Genomic DNA, 21,443 nt, shown 5'->3' on the forward strand with positions numbered 1-21,443 from the left:
TTGCATTAGGTTGGTTTATATTGGACATAACACTCATCAGTCTTTAATAAGGTATGTAACTTAAATGAATTTTTCATGTTTTACACTAAATTATTTCATATTATCAATAGTGGTCTCTGTATAGAAAATGGCTAAATTGCTTTAGCACTCATGGGCCTTCGAGCTCAGCAAATGAAAATGTCTCCTTGTCTTTTGAAGTATATTATGATGGGAAGCAGCATCATTACCGCCACCATCTTTTTCAAAAGAAAAGTTGCAAAACAAAGCCATCTGTAGTGTTTTAACAGGCTTGGGAGTGGAAAGATTAGGTTGCAGGCTACACAATGACTCCTACATTATCATTCCTATTTAATCAAGCTGAAAAAAGATTTTTCTTCCAACCAAAATTCTTTATGATACAAACTTTTAGTATTTCTAGTCTATTATGATATTTTGAGTTTTGTTCTATTTTCATAGTATGTAAATTTGATTACATGAAGTATATGAAATAAAATACAGCTTTAATACTTTTTATCCTTTCTCTGTGTTTTTTTCATTAAACCTAAAACTATGATTACACACAGTCATGCCATAAGGGTGAACAGATGTAATGTGACAATTTCTGTCTCAGCATTTCTACATATTACAGCAGCCAGACCTTTGAAAATACTTTCTTGAATGTGGGGCATAATTATCAACATTCTTATAGATTTTGGGAAAGTTCTGAATGCAAGGAAATGCTCTGTAAATATAATGTACATTTATAAAATCAGTTTAATTTGAACTATAATTAACCGAGTTGCATAAGGCCTTAAGACACCCTATTTATGTGCTGAAGCAGAAAAATCAGTAAAGCAGCTTTTTAAACCACACTGTAACTGAAGTGTCTGAGGAACAGTCTCTCTACTTATATAAGTAGGCTAATTGAATGCATGTAGCTATGAATAAAAAGTACTAATTGAATGCATGTAGCTATGAATGAATTACTAAACATAATAATGTGCTAATGAGGCAGCCATTCATTTATACCTGATGCAACCTCACAAAGGCAGGAGAAGCACTTTGGTATTAAGCTAGAGATGCCATCAATTATGAGCAGATGCAATAAGTCTCCCTCCAACTCAGCATCTTGCTCATTACTGAGAAAGACAAGTAAACATATTCATTGCTTTAGATAATTCCAAATTATACTGTCATCTTCATTATCCCTTAAGGTCATTGTCAAAGTCCATCTTCACTATGAACTTAAAAGTCAGCCCAAAGGGCATCTCCAATTTAACCTCATCTTTACTTTAACATTATCACCAATGGCCTCTGACCTGAGTGAAATGTATGTGGCACTTATGAATCTAGAGAAATTTAAGGATAGGAGTGATGGAGAAACCTTGAGTACAAACAAGAAGGGAGGAGGGCAATTGGTTACCAATAAGGTGGGTCTACATTATGCTGGGGGTGGGGCATGAGTGATGAATCAGCTGCTGTTCAAAGATGACATATTTCTGGTGTCAGAGTCAAGACAGAAACTCCAGAAGCTGGTCACAATGTTTGAGACTAAGAGAAAAAAGAAAATTGAGAATAAATATGAACAAAAGTACGGTAATATGGTGCAGCAACAAGATAAGACAAGATGGAATGAGTAAGTTTGAATGGGGAGGATGTGCAGTGCATAAGATACCTATGAAGCAATAAGGAGTGTGTGAATGAAGAAATCAGTCTATATTTTTTTTTTTTTTTTTTGCTGCTGCCTCCCGCATTTGCGAGGTAGCGCAAGGAAACAGACGAAAGAAATGGCCCAACCCACCCCCATACACATGTACATACATACGTCCACACACGCAAATATACATACCAACACAGCTTTCCATGGTTTACCCCAGACGCTTCACATGCCCTGGTTCGATCCAATGACAGCACGTCGACCCCGGTATACCACATCGTTCCAATTCACTCTTATTCCTTGCACGCCTTTCACCCTCCTGCATCTTCAGGCCCCGATCACTCAAAATCTTTTTCACCCCATCTTTCCACCTCCAATTTGGTCTCCCACTTCTCCTCGTTCCCTCCACCTCTGACACATATATCCTTTGTCAATCTCTCCTCACTCATTCTCTCCATGTGACCAAACCATTTCAAAACACCCTCTTCTGCTCTCTCAACCAAACTCTTTTTATTATCACACATCTCTCTTACCCTATTATTACTTACTCGATCAAACCACCTCACACCACATATTGTCCTCAAACATCTCATTTCCAGCACATCCACCCTCCTGCACACAACTCTATCCATAGCCCACGCCTCGCAACCATACAACATTGTTGGAACCACTATTCCTTCAAACATACCCATTTTTGCTTTCCGAGATAAAGTTCTCGACTTCCAAACATTCTTCAATTCTCCCAGAATTTTTGCCCCCACCCCCACCCTATGACTCACTTCTGCTTCCATGGTTCCATCTGCTGCCAAATCCACTCCCAGATAGATATCTAAAACACTTTACTTCCTCCAGTTTTTCTCCATTCAAACGTACCTCCCAATTGACTTGACCCTCAACCCTACTGTGCCTAATAACTTTGCTCTTATTCACATTTACTGTCAACTTTCTTCTTTCACACACTTTACCAAACTCAGTCACCAGCTTCTGCAGTTTCTCACATGAATCAGCCACCAGCGCTGTATAATCAGCGAACAACAACTGACTCACTATCCAAGCTCTCTCATCCAAAACAGACTTCATACTTGCCCCCCTTTCCAAAACTCTTGCATTCACCTCCCTAACAACCCCATCCATATACAAATTAAAGAACCATGGAGACATCACACACCCCTGCCGCAAACCTACATTCACTGAGAACCAATCACTTTCCTCTCTTCCTACACGTACACATGCCTTACATCCTCGATAAAAACTTTTCACTGCTTCTAACAACTTGCCTCCCACACCGTATATTCTTAATACCTTCCACAGAGCATCTCTATCAACTCTATCATATGCCTATATATACACATATATATATATGTCTATTCTTTCATACTATTCGCCATTTCCCGCATTAGCGAGGTAGCGTTGAGAACAGAGGACTGGGCCTTTGAGGGAATATCCTCACTGGCCCCCTTCTCTGTTCCCTCTTTTGGAAAATTAAAAAAAAAAAAAGGGAGAGGGGAGGAGGATAGACATATATTTATTATTTTTTTTATTATACTTTGTCGCTGTCTCCCGCGTTTGCGAGGTAGCGCAAGGAAACAGATGAAAGAAATGGCCCAACCCACCCCCATACACATGTATATACATACGTCCACACACGCAAATATACATACCTACACAGCTTTCCATGGTTTACCCCAGACGCTTCACATGCCTTGATTCAATCCACTGACAGCACGTCAACCCCGGTATACCACATCGCTCCAATTCACTCTATTCCTTGCCCTCCTTTCACCCTCCTGCATGTTCAGGCCCCGATCACACAAAATCTTTTTCACTCCATCTTTCCACCTCCAATTTGGTCTCCCTCTTCTCCTCGTTCCCTCCACCTCCGACACATATATCCTCTTGGTCAATCTTTCCTCACTCATTCTCTCCATGTGCCCAAACCACTTCAAAACACCCTCTTCTGCTCTCTCAACCACGCTCTTTTTATTTCCACACATCTCTCTTACCCTTACGTTACTCACTCGATCAAACCACCTCACACCACACATTGTCCTCAAACATCTCATTTCCAGCACATCCATCCTCCTGCGCACAACTCTATCCATAGCCCACGCCTCGCAACCATACAACATTGTTGGAACCACTATTCCTTCAAACATACCCATTTTTGCTTTCCGAGATAATGTTCTCAACTTCCACACATTCTTCAAGGCCCCCAGAATATATATGTCTATATATATGTGTATATGTCTATACATATGTGTATATATGTATATGTGCATGTATGGGCATTTATGCATATATGTATGTGTATATGAGTGGATGGGCTATTCTTCGTCTGTTTCCTGGCACTACCTTGCTGACGCGGGAAACAGTGATTAAGTATAATAATAAAAATAATAAAAATGAGTATGTCTGAAAGTACTGTAGTCCCAATACTGTTGCACAGACGTAAATGTTTGGCCATGAATGTAAAAGAAGCAAAGATGGACAAGTTGGAAATGAAACGTTGCTAAGCAAGTTGACAATGTAAGCAAAGACAGTGTAAGAGAGAAAAAAGGAAGTATGCTTGGTCTGACTGAGGCGACCAGGATGTACTGAAATAATATGGCTATGGAAAGGAAGGGCAAAGAAATGACTAAAAGGATTTATATGGGGTAGAGAGAGAGAGGGGAGGGGGGGATTTTTTTTTTTACCAAGTAGATGGACAGATGGAGTAAAGGAGACTTCAGGGTATTGAGGCCTGGACATTCAGGAGGGTATGAGCCAGAATGCACTTGAACAGTGTGGTATAAGGATGGATGAAATGCTGCCAATGGGTTAAACCAGAGATTATAATGGGGTCAAGGTAAACCAGTCTGCATGACAGTTGTAGGTAAAAGGCTTTGGATCTGGCACATTATTTATAATATGGAGAGTGGAAATGCAGACAGTATTTCACTAAGCAGGAGAAGCAACACAGGAAAAAAAAAATATAGTAAATGAGTAAGAGTATGAATATAAGTCAAAAGAGGTGCTGAAGAAGAGTTTCAAGTAAATATGTAGTTGAAGAACTGTTTTACATTAGTGTACATAGATGCATGAAAACCTTAATATGGTCTAAGGAGTTCTAGTTTTATGTGACATAAACAAATAAATTCTATGAAAATTTTCTCAATTATAAAATTATCTAAACTTCAGAAGCTAATCATCACTGGATTCTTTGAAAATTTTCGTAGCAAGAATCTGAGGTGGAGTGAGAATACCTTCCACATTTAGATGTTTTGAAACATCAAAAAGCTGTGCAGAAGCCTCTTGGGTCTCAGTAGCATTGCCCTGTATGAAAAAGAGTTTCTCTTTTGCCTCTTCGATGGTGCTCATTTGGGAATCACTCAAGGTACCATTAAGGACCTTTTGCTGTTCTTTTAAGACTGAATCGATGTCATGTAGCTCTTCTTTAATTCTGGCCTGCATGTATTTCTCCTGTAAAATATTGTTTTTGTACAGTTACATGAGCACATAAATGAAATGGGGTAAGAAATCTGGAATAAGAAAATATTTCAAACTGAAGAGCATGAATTTCTCAGGAATTATTAGGTATAGGATAATCATTAAAACATGCACAGGGCACATGGAAATGGACAATATGGAAATGGACACATGGAAATGGACAACTGATATGGTTGCATAAACAAACCCATATCTAAGCATACACTTTAGGAACTAGTTACAAGAAAAAGACTACTGTACAAAATAATGAAGTACAATTTGAAACATACATTAGTTCACGGGTGGTATGCATGTACTGAGCTCACATATGAGTATTCTGTCATGTGCAACCAGTGATTATCCTGAAATAGTCTTTGTCTCTTGCCAGGATAGTATTTAGGTAGCATCTCACTGGAGATATATTTCTTTTCTTTCAAACTATTCGCCATTTCCCGCATTAGCGAGGTAGCGTTAAGAACAGAGGACTGGGCCTTTGAGGTAATACCCTCACCTGGCCCAATTCTCTGTTCTTTCTTTTGAAAAAAAAAACGAGAGGGGAGGATTTCCAGCCCCCCACTCCCTTCCCTTTTAGTCGCCTTCTACGACACGCAGGGAATACGTGGGAAGTATTCTTAATCCCCTATCCCCAGAAAATATATATATGTATTTATTTATTTATCTATTATACTTTGCCGCTGTCTCCTGCGTTAAGGAGGTAGCACAAGGAAACAGATGAAAGAATGGCCCAACCCATCCACATACACATCCACACACACACATATACATACCTATACATTTCAACGTGGTTTCAGAAGTGGTATAGGATGTGTGGATCAGGTGTTTGCTTTGAAGAATGTATGTGAGAAATACTTAGAAAAGCAAATGGATTTGTATGTAGCATTTATGGATCTGGAGAAGGCATATGATAGAGTTGATAGAGATGCTCTGTGGAAGGTATTAAGAATATATGGTGTGGGAGGCAAGTTGTTAGAAGCAGTGAAAAGTTTTTATCGAGGATGTAAGGCATGTGTACGTGTAGGAAGAGAGGAAAGTGATTGGTTCTCAGTGAATGTAGGTTTGCGGCAGGGGTGTGTGATGTCTCCATGGTTGTTTAATTTGTTTATGGATGGGGTTGTTAGGGAGGTGAATGCAAGAGTTTTGGAAAGAGGGGCAAGTATGCAGTCTGTTGGGGATGAGAGAGCTTAGGAAGTGAGTCAGTTGTTGTTCGCTGATGATAGAGTGCTGGTGGCTGATTCATGTGAGAAACTGCAGAAGCTGGTGACTGAGTTTGGTAAAGTGTGTGAAAGAAGAAAGTTAAGAGTAAATGTGAATAAGAGCAAGGTTATTAGGTACAGTAGGGTTGAGGGTCAAGTCAATTGGGAGGTAAGTTTGAATGGAGAAAAACTGGAGGAAGTAAAGTGTTTTAGATATCTGGGAGTGGATCTGGCAGCGGATGGAACCATGGAAGCGGAAGTGAGTCATAGGGTGGGGGAGGGGGCAAAAATCCTGGGAGCCTTGAAGAATGTGTGGAAGTCGAGAACATTATCTCGGAAAGCAAAAATGGGTATGTTTGAAGGAATAGTGGTTCCAACAATGTTGTATGGTTGCGAGGCGTGGGCTATGGATAGAGTTGTGCGCAGGAGGATGGATGTGCTGGAAATGAGATGTTTGAGGACAATGTGTGGTGTGAGGTGGTTTGATTGAGTAAGTAACGTAAGGGTAAGAGAGATGTGTGGAAATAAAAAGAGCGTGGTTGAGAGAGCAGAAGAGGGTGTTTTGAAATGGTTTGGGCACATGGAGAGAATGAGTGAGGAAAGATTGACCAAGAGGATATATGTGTCGGAGGTGGAGGGAACGAGGAGAAGTGGCAGACCAAATTGGAGGTGGAAAGATGGAGTGAAAAAGATGTTGTGTGATCGGGGCCTGAACATGCAGGAGGGTGAAAGGAGGGCAAGGAATAGAGTGAATTGGAGCGATGTGGTATACCGGGGTTGACGTGCTGTCAGTGGATTGAATCAGGGCATGTGAAGCGTCTGGGGTAAACCATGGAAAGCTGTGTAGGTATGTATATTTGCGTGTGTGGACGTATGTATATACATGTGTATGGGGGTGGGTTGGGCCATTTCTTTGGTCTGTTTCCTTGTGCTACCTCACAAACGCAGGGAGACAGCGGCAAAAAAAAAAAAAAAAAAAAAAAAAAAATTCAATGTATATATATATATATAGAGTGAATTGGAGCGATGTGGTATACCGGGGTTGACGTGCTGTCAGTGGATTGAATCAAGGCATGTGTATGGGGGTGGGTTGGGCCATTTCTTTCGTCTGTTTCCTTGCGCTACCTCGCAAACGCGGGAGACAGCAAAAAAAAAAAAAAAAAAAAAAAAATATATATATATATATATATATATATATATATATATATATATATATATATATATATATATATATATATATATAAGTTTCAGTTTTCAGTAGAAGTTTCAGTTTTCTAAATTGTTTCTTACATTTTTCATATGTATATATATGTATGTGTGTGTGTGTGTATATGTGCGTATGTATGTGTATGTGTGTGTATGTGTATATGTATATATATATGTATATTATCCCTGGGGATAGGGGTGAAAGAATACTTCCCACGTATTCCTCGCGTGTCGTAGAAAGCGACTAGAGGGAACGGGAGCGGGGGGCCAGAAATCCTCCCCTCCTTGTATTTACTTTCTAAAATGGGAAACAGAAGGAGTCACGCGGGGAGTGCTCATCCTCCTCGAAGGCTCAGAGTGGGGTGCCTAAATGTGTGTGGATGTAACCAAGATGTGAAAAAAGGAGAGATAGGTAGTATGTTTGAGGAAAGGAACCTGGATGTTTTGGCTCTGAGTGAAACGAAGCTCAAGGGTAAAGGGGAAGAGTGGTTTGGGAATGTCTGGGGAGTAAAGTCATGGGTTAGTGAGAGGATAAGAGCAAGGGAAGGAGTAGCAATACTCTTGAAACAGGAGTTGTGGGAGTATGTGATAGAGTGTAAGAAAGTAAATTCTCGATTAATATGGGTAAAACTGAAAGTTGATGGAGAGAGGTGGGTGATTATTGGTGCATATGCACCTGGGCATGAGAAGAAAGATCAAGAGAGGCAAGTGTTTTGGAAGCAGCTGAATGAGTGTGTTAGTGGTTTTGATGCACGAGACCGGGTTATAGTGATGGGTGATTTGAATGCAAAGGTGAGTAATGTGGCAGTTGAGGGAATAATTGGTATACATGGGGTGTTCAGTGTTGTAAATGGAAATGGTGAAGAGCTTGTAGATTTATGTGCTGAAAAAGGACTGATGATTGGGAATACCTGGTTTAAAAAGCGAGATATACATAAGTATACTTATGTAAGTAGGAGAGATGGCCAGAGAGCGTTATTGGATTACGTGTTAATTGACAGGCGTGCGAAAGAGAGACTTTTGGATGTTAATGTGCTGAGAGGTGCAACTGGAGGGATGTCTGATCATTATCTTGTGGAGGCTAAGGTGAAGATTTGTATGGGTTTTCAGAAAAGAAGAGTGAATGTTGGGGTGAAGAGTGTGGCGAGAGTAAGTGAGCTTGAGAAGGAGACCTGTGTGAGGAAGTACCAGGAGAGACTGAGTACAGAATGGAAAAAGGTGAGAACAATGGAAGCAAGGGGAGTGGGGGAGGAATGGGATGTATTTAGGGAATCAGTGATGGATTGCGCAAAAGATGCTTGTGGCATGAGAAGAGTGGGAGGTGGGTTGATTAGAAAGGGTAGTGAGTGGTGGGATGAAGAAGTAAGAGTATTAGTGAAAGAGAAGAGAGAGGCATTTGGACGATTTTTGCAGGGAAAAAATGCAATTGAGTGGGAGATGTATAAAAGAAAGAGACAGGAGGTCAAGAGAAAGGTGCAAGAGGTGAAAAAAAGGGCAAATGAGAGTTGGGGTGAGAGAGTATCATTAAATTTTAGGGAGAATAAAAAGATGTTCTGGAAGGAGGTAAATAAAGTGCGGAAGACAAGGGAGCAAATGGGAACTTCAGTGAAGGGCGCAAATGGGGAGGTGATAACAAGTAGTGGTGATGTGAGAAGGAGATGGAGTGAGTATTTTGAAGGTTTGTTGAATGTGTTTGATGATAGAGTGGCAGATATAGGGTGTTTTGGTCGAGGTGGTGTGCAAAGTGAGAGGGTTAGGGAAAATGATTTGGTAAACAAAGAAGAGGTAGTGAAAGCTTTGCGGAAGATGAAAGCCGGCAAGGCAGCAGGTTTGGATGGTATTGCAGTGGAATTTATTAAAAAAGGGGGTGACTGTATTGTTGACTGGTTGGTAAGGTTATTTAATGTATGTATGACTCATGGTGAGGTGCCTGAGGATTGGCGGAATGCGTGCATAGTGCCATTGTACAAAGGCAAAGGGGATAAGAGTGAGTGCTCAAATTACAGAGGTATAAGTTTGTTGAGTATTCCTGGTAAATTATATGGGAGGGTATTGATTGAGAGGGTGAAGGCATGTACAGAGCATCAGATTGGGGAAGAGCAGTGTGGTTTCAGAAGTGGTAGAGGATGTGTGGATCAGGTGTTTGCTTTGAAGAATGTATGTGAGAAATACTTAGAAAAGCAAATGGATTTGTATGTAGCATTTATGGATCTGGAGAAGGCATATGATAGAGTTGATAGAGATGCTCTGTGGAAGGTATTAAGAATATATGGTGTGGGAGGAAAGTTGTTAGAAGCAGTGAAAAGTTTTTATCGAGGATGTAAGGCATGTGTACGTGTAGGAAGAGAGGAAAGTGATTGGTTCTCAGTGAATGTAGGTTTGCGGCAGGGGTGTGTGATGTCTCCATGGTTGTTTAATTTGTTTATGGATGGGGTTGTTAGGGAGGTAAATGCAAGAGTTTTGGAAAGAGGGGCAAGTATGAAGTCTGTTGGGGATGAGAGAGCTTGGGAAGTGAGTCAGTTGTTGTTCGCTGATGATACAGCGCTGGTGGCTGATTCATGTGAGAAACTGCAGAAGCTGGTGACTGAGTTTGGTAAAGTGTGTGGAAGAAGAAAGTTAAGAGTAAATGTGAATAAGAGCAAGGTTATTAGGTACAGTAGGGTTGAGGGTCAAGTCAATTGGGAGGTGAGTTTGAATGGAGAAAAACTGGAGGAAGTGAAGTGTTTTAGATATCTGGGAGTGGATCTGGCAGCGGATGGAACCATGGAAGCGGAAGTGGATCACAGGGTGGGGGAGGGGGCGAAAATTCTGGGGGCCTTGAAGAATGTGTGGAAGTCGAGAACATTATCTCGGAAAGCAAAAATGGGTATGTTTGAAGGAATAGTGGTTCCAACAATGTTGTATGGTTGCGAGGCGTGGGCTATGGATAGAGTTGTGCGCAGGAGGATGGATGTGCTGGAAATGAGATGTTTGAGGACAATGTGTGGTGTGAGGTGGTTTGATCGAGTGAGTAACGTAAGGGTAAGAGAGATGTGTGGAAATAAAAAGAGCGTGGTTGAGAGAGCAGAAGAGGGTGTTTTGAAGTGGTTTGGGCACATGGAGAGAATGAGTGAGGAAAGATTGACCAAGAGGATATATGTGTCGGAGGTGGAGGGAACGAGGAGAAGAGGGAGACCAAATTGGAGGTGGAAAGATGGAGTGAAAAAGATTTTGTGTGATCGGGGCCTGAACATGCAGGAGGGTGAAAGGAGGGCAAGGAATAGAGTGAATTGGAGCGATGTGGTATACCGGGGTTGACGTGCTGTCAGTGGATTGAATCAAGGCATGTGAAGCGTCTGGGGTAAACCATGGAAAGCTGTGTAGGTATGTATATTTGCGAGTGTGGACGTATGTATATACATGTGTATGGGGGGGGGGGGGCCATTTCTTTCGTCTGTTTCCTTGCGCTACCTCGCAAATGCGGGAGACAGCGACAAAGTATAAAAAAAAAAAAAAATATATATATATATATATATATATATATATATATATATATATATATATATATACAAAGACATATACATATATGTACATATACATAATTCATACTTGCTGCCTTTATTCATTCCCATCGCCACCCCGCCAGACATGAAATGACACCCCCCTCCCCATGCACGTGTATGAGGTAGCGCTTGGAAAAGACAACAAAGGAGTCATTCGTTCACACTCAGTCTCTAGCTGTCATGTATAATGCACCAAAACCACAGCTCCCTTTCCACATTCAGGCCCCACAAAACTTTCCATGCTTTACCCCATACCCTTCACATGCCCTGGTTCAATATATTGACTGCACGTCGACCCCAGTATACCACATCGTTCCAATTCACTCTATTCCTTGCATGCCTTTAACCCTCCTGCATGTTCAGGCCCTGATCGCTCAAAATCTTTCTCTCTCCATCCTTCCACCTCCAATTTGGTCTCCCACTTCTCCTTGTTCCCTTCATCTCTGACACATATATCCTCTTTGTCAATCTTTCCTCACTTATTCTCTCCATGTGACCAAACCATTTCAATACACCCTCTTCTGCTCTCTCAAACACACTCTTTCATTACCACACATCTCTCTTACCCTTTCATTACTTACTCGATTAAACCACCTCACACCACATATTGTCTTCAAGCATCTCATTTCCAACACATCCACCCTCCTCTGCACAACCCTATCTACAGCCCACACCTCACAACCATATAACATTGTTGGAACCACTATTCCTTCAAGCATACCCATTTTTGCTTCTGAGATAATGTTCTCGCCTTCCACACATTCTTCAACGCTCCCAGAACCTTTGCCCCTTCCCCCATCCTGTGACCATGGTTCCATCTGCTGCCAAATCCATTCCCAGATATCTGAAACACTTCACTTCCTCCAGTTTTTCTCCATCAAACTTACCTCCCAATTGACTTGACCCTCAACCCTATGGTACCTAATAACCTTGCTCTTATTCACATTTACTCTCAGCTTTCTTCTGACGCACACTTTACCAAACTCAGTCACCAGCTTCTGCAGTTTCTCAACTGAATCAGCCACCAGCGTTGTATCATCAGCTGTATTACCCCTGGGGATAGGGGAGAAAGAATACTTCCCATGTATTCCCTGCGTGTTGTAGAAGGCAACTAAAGTGGGAGGGAGCGGGGGGGGGGGGGGGGGGGGGGGGGGGGGGGGGGGGGGGGGGGGGGGGGGGCTGGAAATCCTCCCCTCTCGTTTTTTAACTTTCCAAAAGAAGAACAGAGAAGGGGCCAAAAGAGGATATTCCCTCAAAGGCTCAGTCCTCTGTTCTTAACGCTACCTCACTAACGCGGGAAGTGGTGAATAATATGGAAAAAAATTTTATGTATGTGCATGTGGGTGGGTTGGGCCATTCTTTCATCTGTTTCCTTGCGCTACCTTGCTAACGCGGGAGACAGCAACTAAGTATAATAAATATATAAAATATATATCTATTTTTATTCATCATGCTTATTCATTATACTTTGCGCTACCTTGCCAACACAGGAAACAGCAATTTATTTTTATATTTTTTTTATTTTGCTTTGTCACTGTCTCCCGCGTTTGCAAGGTAGCGCAAGGAAACAGATTAAAGAAATGGCCCAACCCACCCCCATACACATGTATATACATGCACGTCCACACACGCAAATATACATACCTATACATCTCAATGTACACATATATATACACACACAGACACATACATGTAACCCATGCACACAATTCACATTGTCTGCCTTTATTCATTCCCATCGCCACCTCGCCACACATGGAATACCAATCCCCTCCCCCCCTCATGTGTGCGAGGTAGCACTAGGAAAAGACAACAAAGGCCCCATTCGTTCACACTCAGTCTCTAGCTGTCATGCAATAATGCCCGAAACCACAGCTCCCTTTCCACATCCAGGCCCCACATAACTTTCCATGGTTTACCCCAGACACTTCACATGCCCTGATTCAATCCACTGACAGCACGTCAACCCCGGTAAACCACATAGATCCAATTCACTCTATTCCTTGCCCGCCTTTCACCCTCCTGCATACTCAGGCCCCGATCACTCAAAATCTTTTTCACTCCATCTTTCCACCTCCAATTTGGTCTCCCACTTCTCCTCGTTCCCTCCTCCTCCGACACATATATCCTCTTGGTCAATCTTTCCTCACTCATTCTCTCCATGTGCCCAAACATTTCAAAACACCCTCTTCTGCTCTCTCAACCACGCTCTTTTCATTTCCACACATCTCTCTTACCCTTACATTACTTACTCGATCAAACCATCTCACACCACACATTGTCCTCAAACATCTCATTTCCAGCAAATCCACCCTCCTGCGCACAACTCTATCCATAGCCCACGCCTCGCAACCATACAACATTGTTGGAACCACTATTCCTTCAAACATACCCATTTTTGCTTTCTGAGATAATGTTCTCGACTTCCAAACATTCTTCAAGGCTCCCAGAATTTTCGCCCCCTCCCCCACCCTATGATTCACTTCCGCTTCCATGGTTCCATCCGCTGCCAGATACACTCCCAGATATCTAAAACACTTTACTTCCTCCAGTTTTCTCCATTCAAACTTACCTCCCAATTGACTTGACCCTCAACCCTACTGTACCTAATAACCTTGCTCTTATTCACATTTACTCTTAACTTTCTTCTTTCACACACTTTACCAAACTCAATTTACCAAACAGCAATTAAGTATAATAAAGAAAATATTATACTTAATCGCTGTTTCCTGTGTCAGTGAGGTAGCTTAAGGAAACAGATGAGGAATGGCCCATCCACTCGTATACACACACACACACATATATATATATATATATATATATATATATATATATATATATATATATATATATATACATAAACGCCCATATACATATTCATACTTGCTTGCCTTCATCTATCCCTGTCACCACCCTGCCACACAGGAAACAGTATTTAGTAGCAGGAAAATAATGGACTCTGAGTAAAAGATTTCCTTAAAACTGTATGGCTTTTCATTCTGATATGATTAAGCAATCTCACAGAGGGTTACTTTTCACTCACAGTGTAACCACATGCAGGCTGAGCTCAGTAATACTCTCTTTCTAAGTACATGTCACCATCTCACTTATCATCCATCCTACCTGTGTCCCCAGCTTTTCCATTATATAGAAGCAATACTGTTCTCATCTTTGATGTAATGACCTTCTCTCCCTCAAACCTACCCTCAATCTTTTGACCTCTGATTCTTAGGTACTAAACCAATATTTGTGTCTGTTCCATATTTCAAGATTCCCAATAAATTCTTTAAACTCTAAATACTGGTAGTCGCTGCATGATGACTTCTGTTGCATTCACCAGAGTCATCATATATGACACACTTTGTTTTCTTCCATTGTACTGAGTCACTTTTGTGGCTGGACATAATAGTGTGTGCCAAGCCATAATAGTGGCGCTAAACTTTTTGCACAATCATATGAAATCCCACAGATGGTATGATTCTACTACGTCTTATACTTTTTTGGGGGGGTGGGGGGGGGGGGGGGGGGGGGGGGGGGGTTGGGGGGGGGGGGGGGGGGGGGGGGGGTGTGTGTTTTTGTGGTGTGTGTGGGGGGGGGGGGGGGGGGGGGGGGGGGGGGGGGGGGGGGGGGGGGGGGGGGGGGGTGGGGGGGGTGTGGGGGGTGGGGGGGGGGGGGGGGGGGGGGGGGGGGGGGGGGGGGGGGGGGGGGGGGGGGGGGGGGGGGGGGGGGGGGGGGGGGGGGGGGGGGGGGGGGGGGGGGGGGGGGGGGGGGGGGGGGGGGGGGGGGGGGGGGGGGGGGGGGGGGGGGGGGGGGAGGGGGGGGGGGGGGGGGGGGGGGGGGGGGGGGGGGGGGGGGGGGGGGGGGGGGGGGGGGGGGGGGGGGGGGGGGGGGTGGGGGGGGGGGGGGGGGGGGGGGGGGGGGGGGGGGGGGGGGGGGGGGGGGGGGGGGGGGGGGGGGGGGGGGGGGGGGGGGGGGGGGGGGGGGGGGGGGGGGGGGGGGGGGGGGGGGGGGGGGGGGGGGGGGGGGGGGGGGGGGGGGGGGGGGGGGGGGGGGGGGGGGGGGGGGGGGGGGGGGGGGGGGGGGGGGGGGGGGGGGGGGGGGGGGGGGGGGGGGGGGGGGGGGGGGGGGGGGGGGGGGGGGGGGGGGGGGGGGGGGGGGGGGGGGGGGGGGGGGGGGGGGGGGGGGGGGGGGGGGGGGGGGGGGGGGGGGGGGGGGGGGGGGGGGGGGGGGGGGGGGGGGGGGGGGGGGGGGGTGGGGGGGGGGGGGGGGGGGGGGGGGGGGGGGTTGGTGTTGGTTTTGTTGTGGGTGGGGGTTGGGGGGGGGGGGGGGGGGGGGGGGGGGGTGGGGGGGTGGGGGGGGGTGGGGGGGGGGGGGGGGGGGGGGGGGGGGGGGGGGGGGGGGGGGGGGGGGGGGGGGGGGGGGGGGGGGGGGGGGGGGGGGGGGGGGGGGGGGGGGGGGGGGGGGGGGGGGTGTGGGGGGGGGGGGGGGGGGGGGGGGGGGGGGGGGGGGGGGGGGGGGGGGGGGGGGGGGGGGGGGGGGGGGGGGGGGGGGGGGGGGGGGGGGGGGGGGGGGGGGGGGGGGGGGGGGGGGGGGGGGGTGGTGTTGTGTGTTGTGTTTTGGGGGGGGTGGGGTGTTGGGTGGGGTGGGGGGGGGGGGGGGGGGGGGGGGGGGGGGGGGGGGGGGGGGGGGGGGGGTTGGGGTGTTGTGGGGGGGGGGTTGGGGGGGGGGGGGGGGGTGGGGTGGGGGGTGTGTGTTTGGGGGGGGGGGGTGTGGGTTTTTCTTGTTGGGGGGGGGGGGGGGGGGGGGGGGGGGGGGGGGGGGGGGGGGGGGGGGGGGGGGGTTGTGGGGTGGGGGGGGGGGGGGGGTTGGGGTTGTGTGTGGGGGGGGGGGGGGGAGGGGGTGGGGGTGGGGGGGGGGGGGGGGGGTGTGTTTGGGGTTTTTGTTTGTGGGGGTGGGGTGTGGTGGGTGTTGGGGTGTTGTGTTTTTTTTTTGGTTTTTGGGGTTGTTGTTGTGTGGGTGTGTGGTTGTGGGGTGGTGGGGTGTGGGTTGTGGTGGTGGTTTGGGGGGTGTTGGGGGTGGTTTGGTTGTTTTTGTGGTGGGGGGGGGGGGGGTGGTGGGGGGGGTTTTTTGTGGGGGGTGTGTGTTGTTTTTGGGGTTGGGTGTGGTGTGTTGTTGGTGGGGGGTTTGTCATTAAATATACCCCAAAACACTTTCAAACATTCCTGTAGCTTTAAGCTGTTACAATCAGAGCAGAAAAGATTGATTCCAATGAAAAGCTCTAGATGAGATATGTACTCAGATGATACAAACCTACCAAAGGTATTTATCACTCACAGTGTAACCATAACGCACTTGAGTCAACAATGCCCATTATATCAAAGAAGTTCACCAGGCAACCTCATAACACAACTGGAAATAATGTCACAACACCATCAACCTCAAATTGCAACTGTTACTTTTACTACCATCACCAATAGACCGGAACATTAGTAAAACAAAAATTAGGTAGGATCCTTCTAAACCGTGCACTGGAGTTGCCTCTGTCAGAAGCCTGTTAAGGGTGAGGGACTAAAGGCTGAGATGTGACACTGGAGTTGTACCATTATGGAGACGAGACTCTTTTAGCCATGGATACCTCCTGTGAAGGAGTTCTTGGAGGGAATGGTATCAGAGTTATGGATAGAAAAGAGATAGAACTGTTCAAACATTTCTGTTAGTTGAATTGCTGTCAACATCAATCAAAAACATTAACGGTAAATGATTATTCAGCGAGTACTTTTTTGAGTTCTCATTTTTTTTTTTTTTTTTTGCCCGTCTCCCGCGTTTCGAGGTAGCGCAAGGAAACAAAAACAAAAGAATGGGCCCCCCCCCAAACCCCAAATAATATTATAATACATACTCCACACACGCAAATATACATACCACACAGCTTTCCATGGTTACCCCAGAGCACATCCCCCCGATTAAATCCACTGACAGCACTCAACCCCCGTATACCACATCGCTCCAATTCCACTCTTTTCCCTTCCCACCATTCACCCTCCTGCAATTCAGGGGCCCCCGATAAAAACCACAAAAATCTTTTTCACCCCAAAATTTTTTCTTTTTTTCCCTCCAATTGTCTCCCTTTCTCCTCGTTCCCCCACCTCCGACACATATCCTCTGGCAATTTTTTCCCACTCATTCTCCCCCCCCCATTTTTTGCCCAAAACCCCCATTTCAAAACACCCCCTTTTCGCTCCCTAAACCACGCTCTTTTATTCCCACAACTCTCTTACCCTTACAAAAATTTTACCATCAAACCCCTCACACCCCCACATTGCCCCTGAAACATCCCCTTTTTCCAGCAAACCATCCTCCTGCGCACAACTCATCCAAGCCCACCGCCTCGAAACCCAAATAAAAACCCATTGTTGGAACCATATTCCTTCAAAAAACCCCATTATTTGCATACCGAGATAATGTTCTCATTTCCACAATTCTTCAAGGCCCCCAGAATTTCGCCCCCCTCCCCCACCCTATGATCCACGAGCTTCCAGGGACCCTCCGCTGCCAATCCACTCCCCGATAAATAAAACACTTACTTCCCCAGTTTTTCTCAATTTCAAACTCACCCCCCCAATTACTTGACCCTCAACCCTACTTACCTAATAACCTTGCTCTTATTCCCAATTACTCTTAACCTTTTTTCTTTCACACACTTTACCAAACCAAATCACCAGCTTCTGCAGTTTCTCACATGATTCAGCAACAGCGCTGTATTCATACGAACAAAACGACTCACTTTTCCCCAAACTCTCTCATCCCCAACAGACCTTCATCTTGCCCCTCCTTTTTTCCCAAAAATCCTCATTTTCCCCCTAACAACCCCCTCCATAAACAAATTAAACAACCATGGAGAAAAATCACACCCCCTGCCGCAAACCCAATTCAAATGAGAACAAAAACACTTTTCCCCCCCTACAAATACACATGCCCTTTCATCCTCGAAAAAAACTTTTCACACATCTAACAACTTTTTTCCTCCCCAAACCCTATATTCTTAATACACCCAAGCACCTATCACTCATCAATGCCTTCTCCCCCCCCATAAATGCACATAAAACCATTGCTTTTCTAATATTTTACATACATTCCCTTCAAAGCAAACACCTGATCCCACATCCTCTAACCGTTCTAAAACCCCACAGCTCTTTCCCCAAAAGATGCTCTGTACAAGCCTTCACCCTCTCAATCAATACCCTCTATAAATTCCGGAATACCAACAAATTTTCCTCTGTAATGAGCCCCTCACTCTACCCTTTTTCCTTTGTACATGGGACTATGCACGCATTCCGCCAATCCTCAGGCCCCCACCTGAGTCAAACATACATTAATTTCCCCTTTCCAACCATCAATACAGTCACCCCCTTTTTAAAAATTCCACTGCAAACCATCCAAACCTGCCCTGCCGCTTCAATCCCCCTTTTTGCAAAGCTTTTTTCTACCTCTTTCGTTTTCCAAATCATTTCCTTTAAACCCCCCACTTTGCCACCACTCGACCAAACACCCATAACTGCCACTATCATCAACCCCTCAACAAACCCTTTAAATACTCACTCAAAACCCTTTTACATCACCACACTTTTTACAAACCCCCCCATTTGCCGCCGGGGGAAAATTGGGGCCCCAAAAAGATGCTGTGGCTTGAGAAGGTGGGAGGGGGGGTATTAGAAAAGGTATTGAGTGGGGGGTTTAAGAATAAAAAATTATTATAAAAGAGAAGAGAGAGGATTGGAACGTTTTTTTGCAGGGAAAAATAAAATGAGGGGAGATGTATAAAAGAAAGGGGCAGGAGGTCAAGAAAAAGGGTCAAGAGGTGAAAAGGCAAATAGAGTTGGGGTGAGAGAGTATCATTAAAATTTGGGAGAATAAAAAGATGTTTTGGGAAAGGGGGTAAAAAAAGTGGTAAAACCCAAAGGGCAAATGGGAATTCAGTAAGGGGCGAATGGGGGGGTGATAACATAGTGGTGATGTGAAGAAAGGAGTTAGTATTTTGAAGGTTTGTGAATTGTTGGTTTAAGAGTGGCAAATATAGGGTGTTTTTTTGGGGAGGTGGTGTGCAAAGTGAGAAAGGGTTTGGGAAAAGATTTGTAAACAAAAGAGGAGGAAAAACCCTTGCGAAGAGAAAGCCGGCAAGGCAGCAGGTTTGGATGGTATGCGGGAATATAAAAAAAAGGGGGGACTGTTTTTTTAAATGTTGGTAAAAGGTTTTTAAAAGTAGTAAGATCTGGGAGTGCCTTAAGATGGCAAAAGCGCATAAATGCATTGTACAAAGGCAAAGGGGATAAGAGGGTGCTCAAATTACGAGGTATAGTTTTTTGAGTATTCCCCGTATTATATGGGAGGTATTTATTGGAGGGTGAAGGGATTTTAAAGGGGCATCGATGGGGAAAAAGCAGTGGTTTCAGAAGTGTTTGAGGATGGTGATCGGTGTTTGCTTTGAGATGTAAAGTGAGAAATACTTAGAGAAGCAAGGATTTGAAATTTTTGAATTTTATGGATCTGGAGAAGGAAATGATAAGTTTGGATAGGATGTCTGTGGGAAGGAGGAAATGATTGGTTCTCAGTAAAGAAAGGTTTTTGGGGGGGGGTGTGTTTATGTCTCCATGGTTGTTTATTTTGTTTTATGGAGGGTTTAATGGAAAGGAGGTTTGGAAAGGGGGCAAGTAAAAAGTCTGTGGGGATGAGAGACTTGGGATTTAGTCAGTTATTCAGGTCGAAAATGAACTGCAGAAACTGGTGACTGAAATTTTTGGGAAAGTGTGTGAAAAAAAAAGAAAATTAAGAGTAAATTTGAATAAGAGCAAGGTTAAATTTGGTCCCGTAGGGTTGAGGGTTTAAGTTTAAAAGGGAGGTAAATTTGAATGGAGAAAAAAAAGGAGGAAGTAAATGTTTTGTATCTGGGGGGATTTGGGAGCGGTGGACCAGGAAGCGAAAGGGGTCAAAAGGGGGGGGGGGGGCAAAAACTGGGGGGCCTTAAAAATGGGTTTGGAAGTCGAAAACTTATCTCGGAAAGCAAAAAAGGGTAGTTTGAAAGGGAAAAGGGTTCCAACAATTTGTATGGTTGCGAGGCGGGGCTATGGATAGAGTTGTGCGCGGGGGGTGGGTGTGCTGGAAATGGATTTTGAGGACAATTGTGGTGTGAGGGGGGTTTGAGAGTAAATAAGTAAGGGTAGAGAGATGTGGGAAATAAAAAAAGGGGTGGTTGAGAGAGCAGAAAAAGGGGGGTTTTGAAAAGGTTTTGGGACATGGAGAGAATAAGGGGAAAGATTTACCAAGAGGATATATGTGTCCGAGGTGGAGGGAAAGGAGAAGGGGAGACCAAATTGGGGGGTGAAAGAGGAGTGAAAAAGATTTTGGTGTTGGGGGGCCAACTGCAGGGGGGTGAAAGGGGCAAGGGGTGGTGAATTTGGGCGATGTGGATACCGGGGTTGACGTGCTGTCTGGATTGAACAGGGGGAGGAAGCGGGGGTAAACCATGGGAAATCAGTTTTCTAAATTGTTTCTTAAATTTTTATGGAAATTTATATGTATGTGTTTTGTGTGATATGTGGTATGTTGGTATTGTGTGTATTTATTGTTATAAAATTTGTTTTTTTCCCCGGGGGATAGGGGTGAAAAATATTTCCCCAGTATCCCGGGCGTGTCGTAAAAAAGCGAAGAGGGGAGGGGAGGGGGGGGCCAGAAATCCTCCCCCCTTGATTAAACTTTCAAAAAGGGGAAACAGAAGGAGTCACGGGGGGTTGCCATCCTCCTCGAAGGCTCAGAGTGGGTGCCAAAAAGGGTTTTGGATGAAACCAAAAGATGTGAAAAAAGAGAGATGGAAATATTTTTTGAGGAAAGGAAACCCCGGGATTTTTTTGGTCTGAGTGAAAAAGCTAAAGGGTAAAGGGAAAGTGGTTTGGGAATGTCGGGGGAAAAAGTGGGGGGTTAGTGAGGGGAAAGGCAAAAAAATAGAAATCCCCTTGAAACGGGAGTTGTGGGAGTAGTAAAAGATGAAAAAAAGTAAATTTCGTTAATTGGGAAAACTGAAAGTTGATGGAGAGAGGTGGTGTTATTGGCATATGCACCTGGGCTAAAGAAAATCAAGAGAGGCAAATGTTTTGGGGGCAGTGAAAGTGTGTTAGTGGTTTTTGATGCACGAACCGGGGATAGGATGGTGGATTTGAATCAAAAGGGGATAATGTGGCAGTTTTAGGGAAAATTGGTAACATGGGGTTTCAGTGTTGTAAAGGAAAGGTGAAGACTTGTAGATTTTTGTGCTGAAAAAAAGGTTGAAAGATTGGGAAAAACGGTTTAAAAAACGGATTAATAAAAAATGGAAAAAAGAGAGCGTTA

General features: G+C 45.2%; 1 protein-coding gene across 1 annotated transcript in view; it reads right to left on the reverse strand.

The window, feature by feature from the left end:
* Positions 1-1,698: 1,698 nt before the first annotated feature.
* The window catches only part of LOC139752168 (protein MIS12 homolog), a 63,890-nt gene continuing 44,145 nt past the window's right edge, over positions 1,699-21,443 (reverse strand). The window contains exon 5 of the mRNA XM_071668113.1: positions 1,699-5,095. Within this exon, the coding sequence (XP_071524214.1) occupies positions 4,817-5,095 (279 nt within the window). The 3' untranslated portion in view covers positions 1,699-4,816. The remainder of the gene's footprint in view (positions 5,096-21,443) is intronic.

Source organism: Panulirus ornatus, chromosome 12 (genome assembly GCF_036320965.1).
Source record: "Panulirus ornatus isolate Po-2019 chromosome 12, ASM3632096v1, whole genome shotgun sequence".
NCBI lineage: Eukaryota > Metazoa > Arthropoda > Malacostraca > Decapoda > Palinuridae > Panulirus > Panulirus ornatus.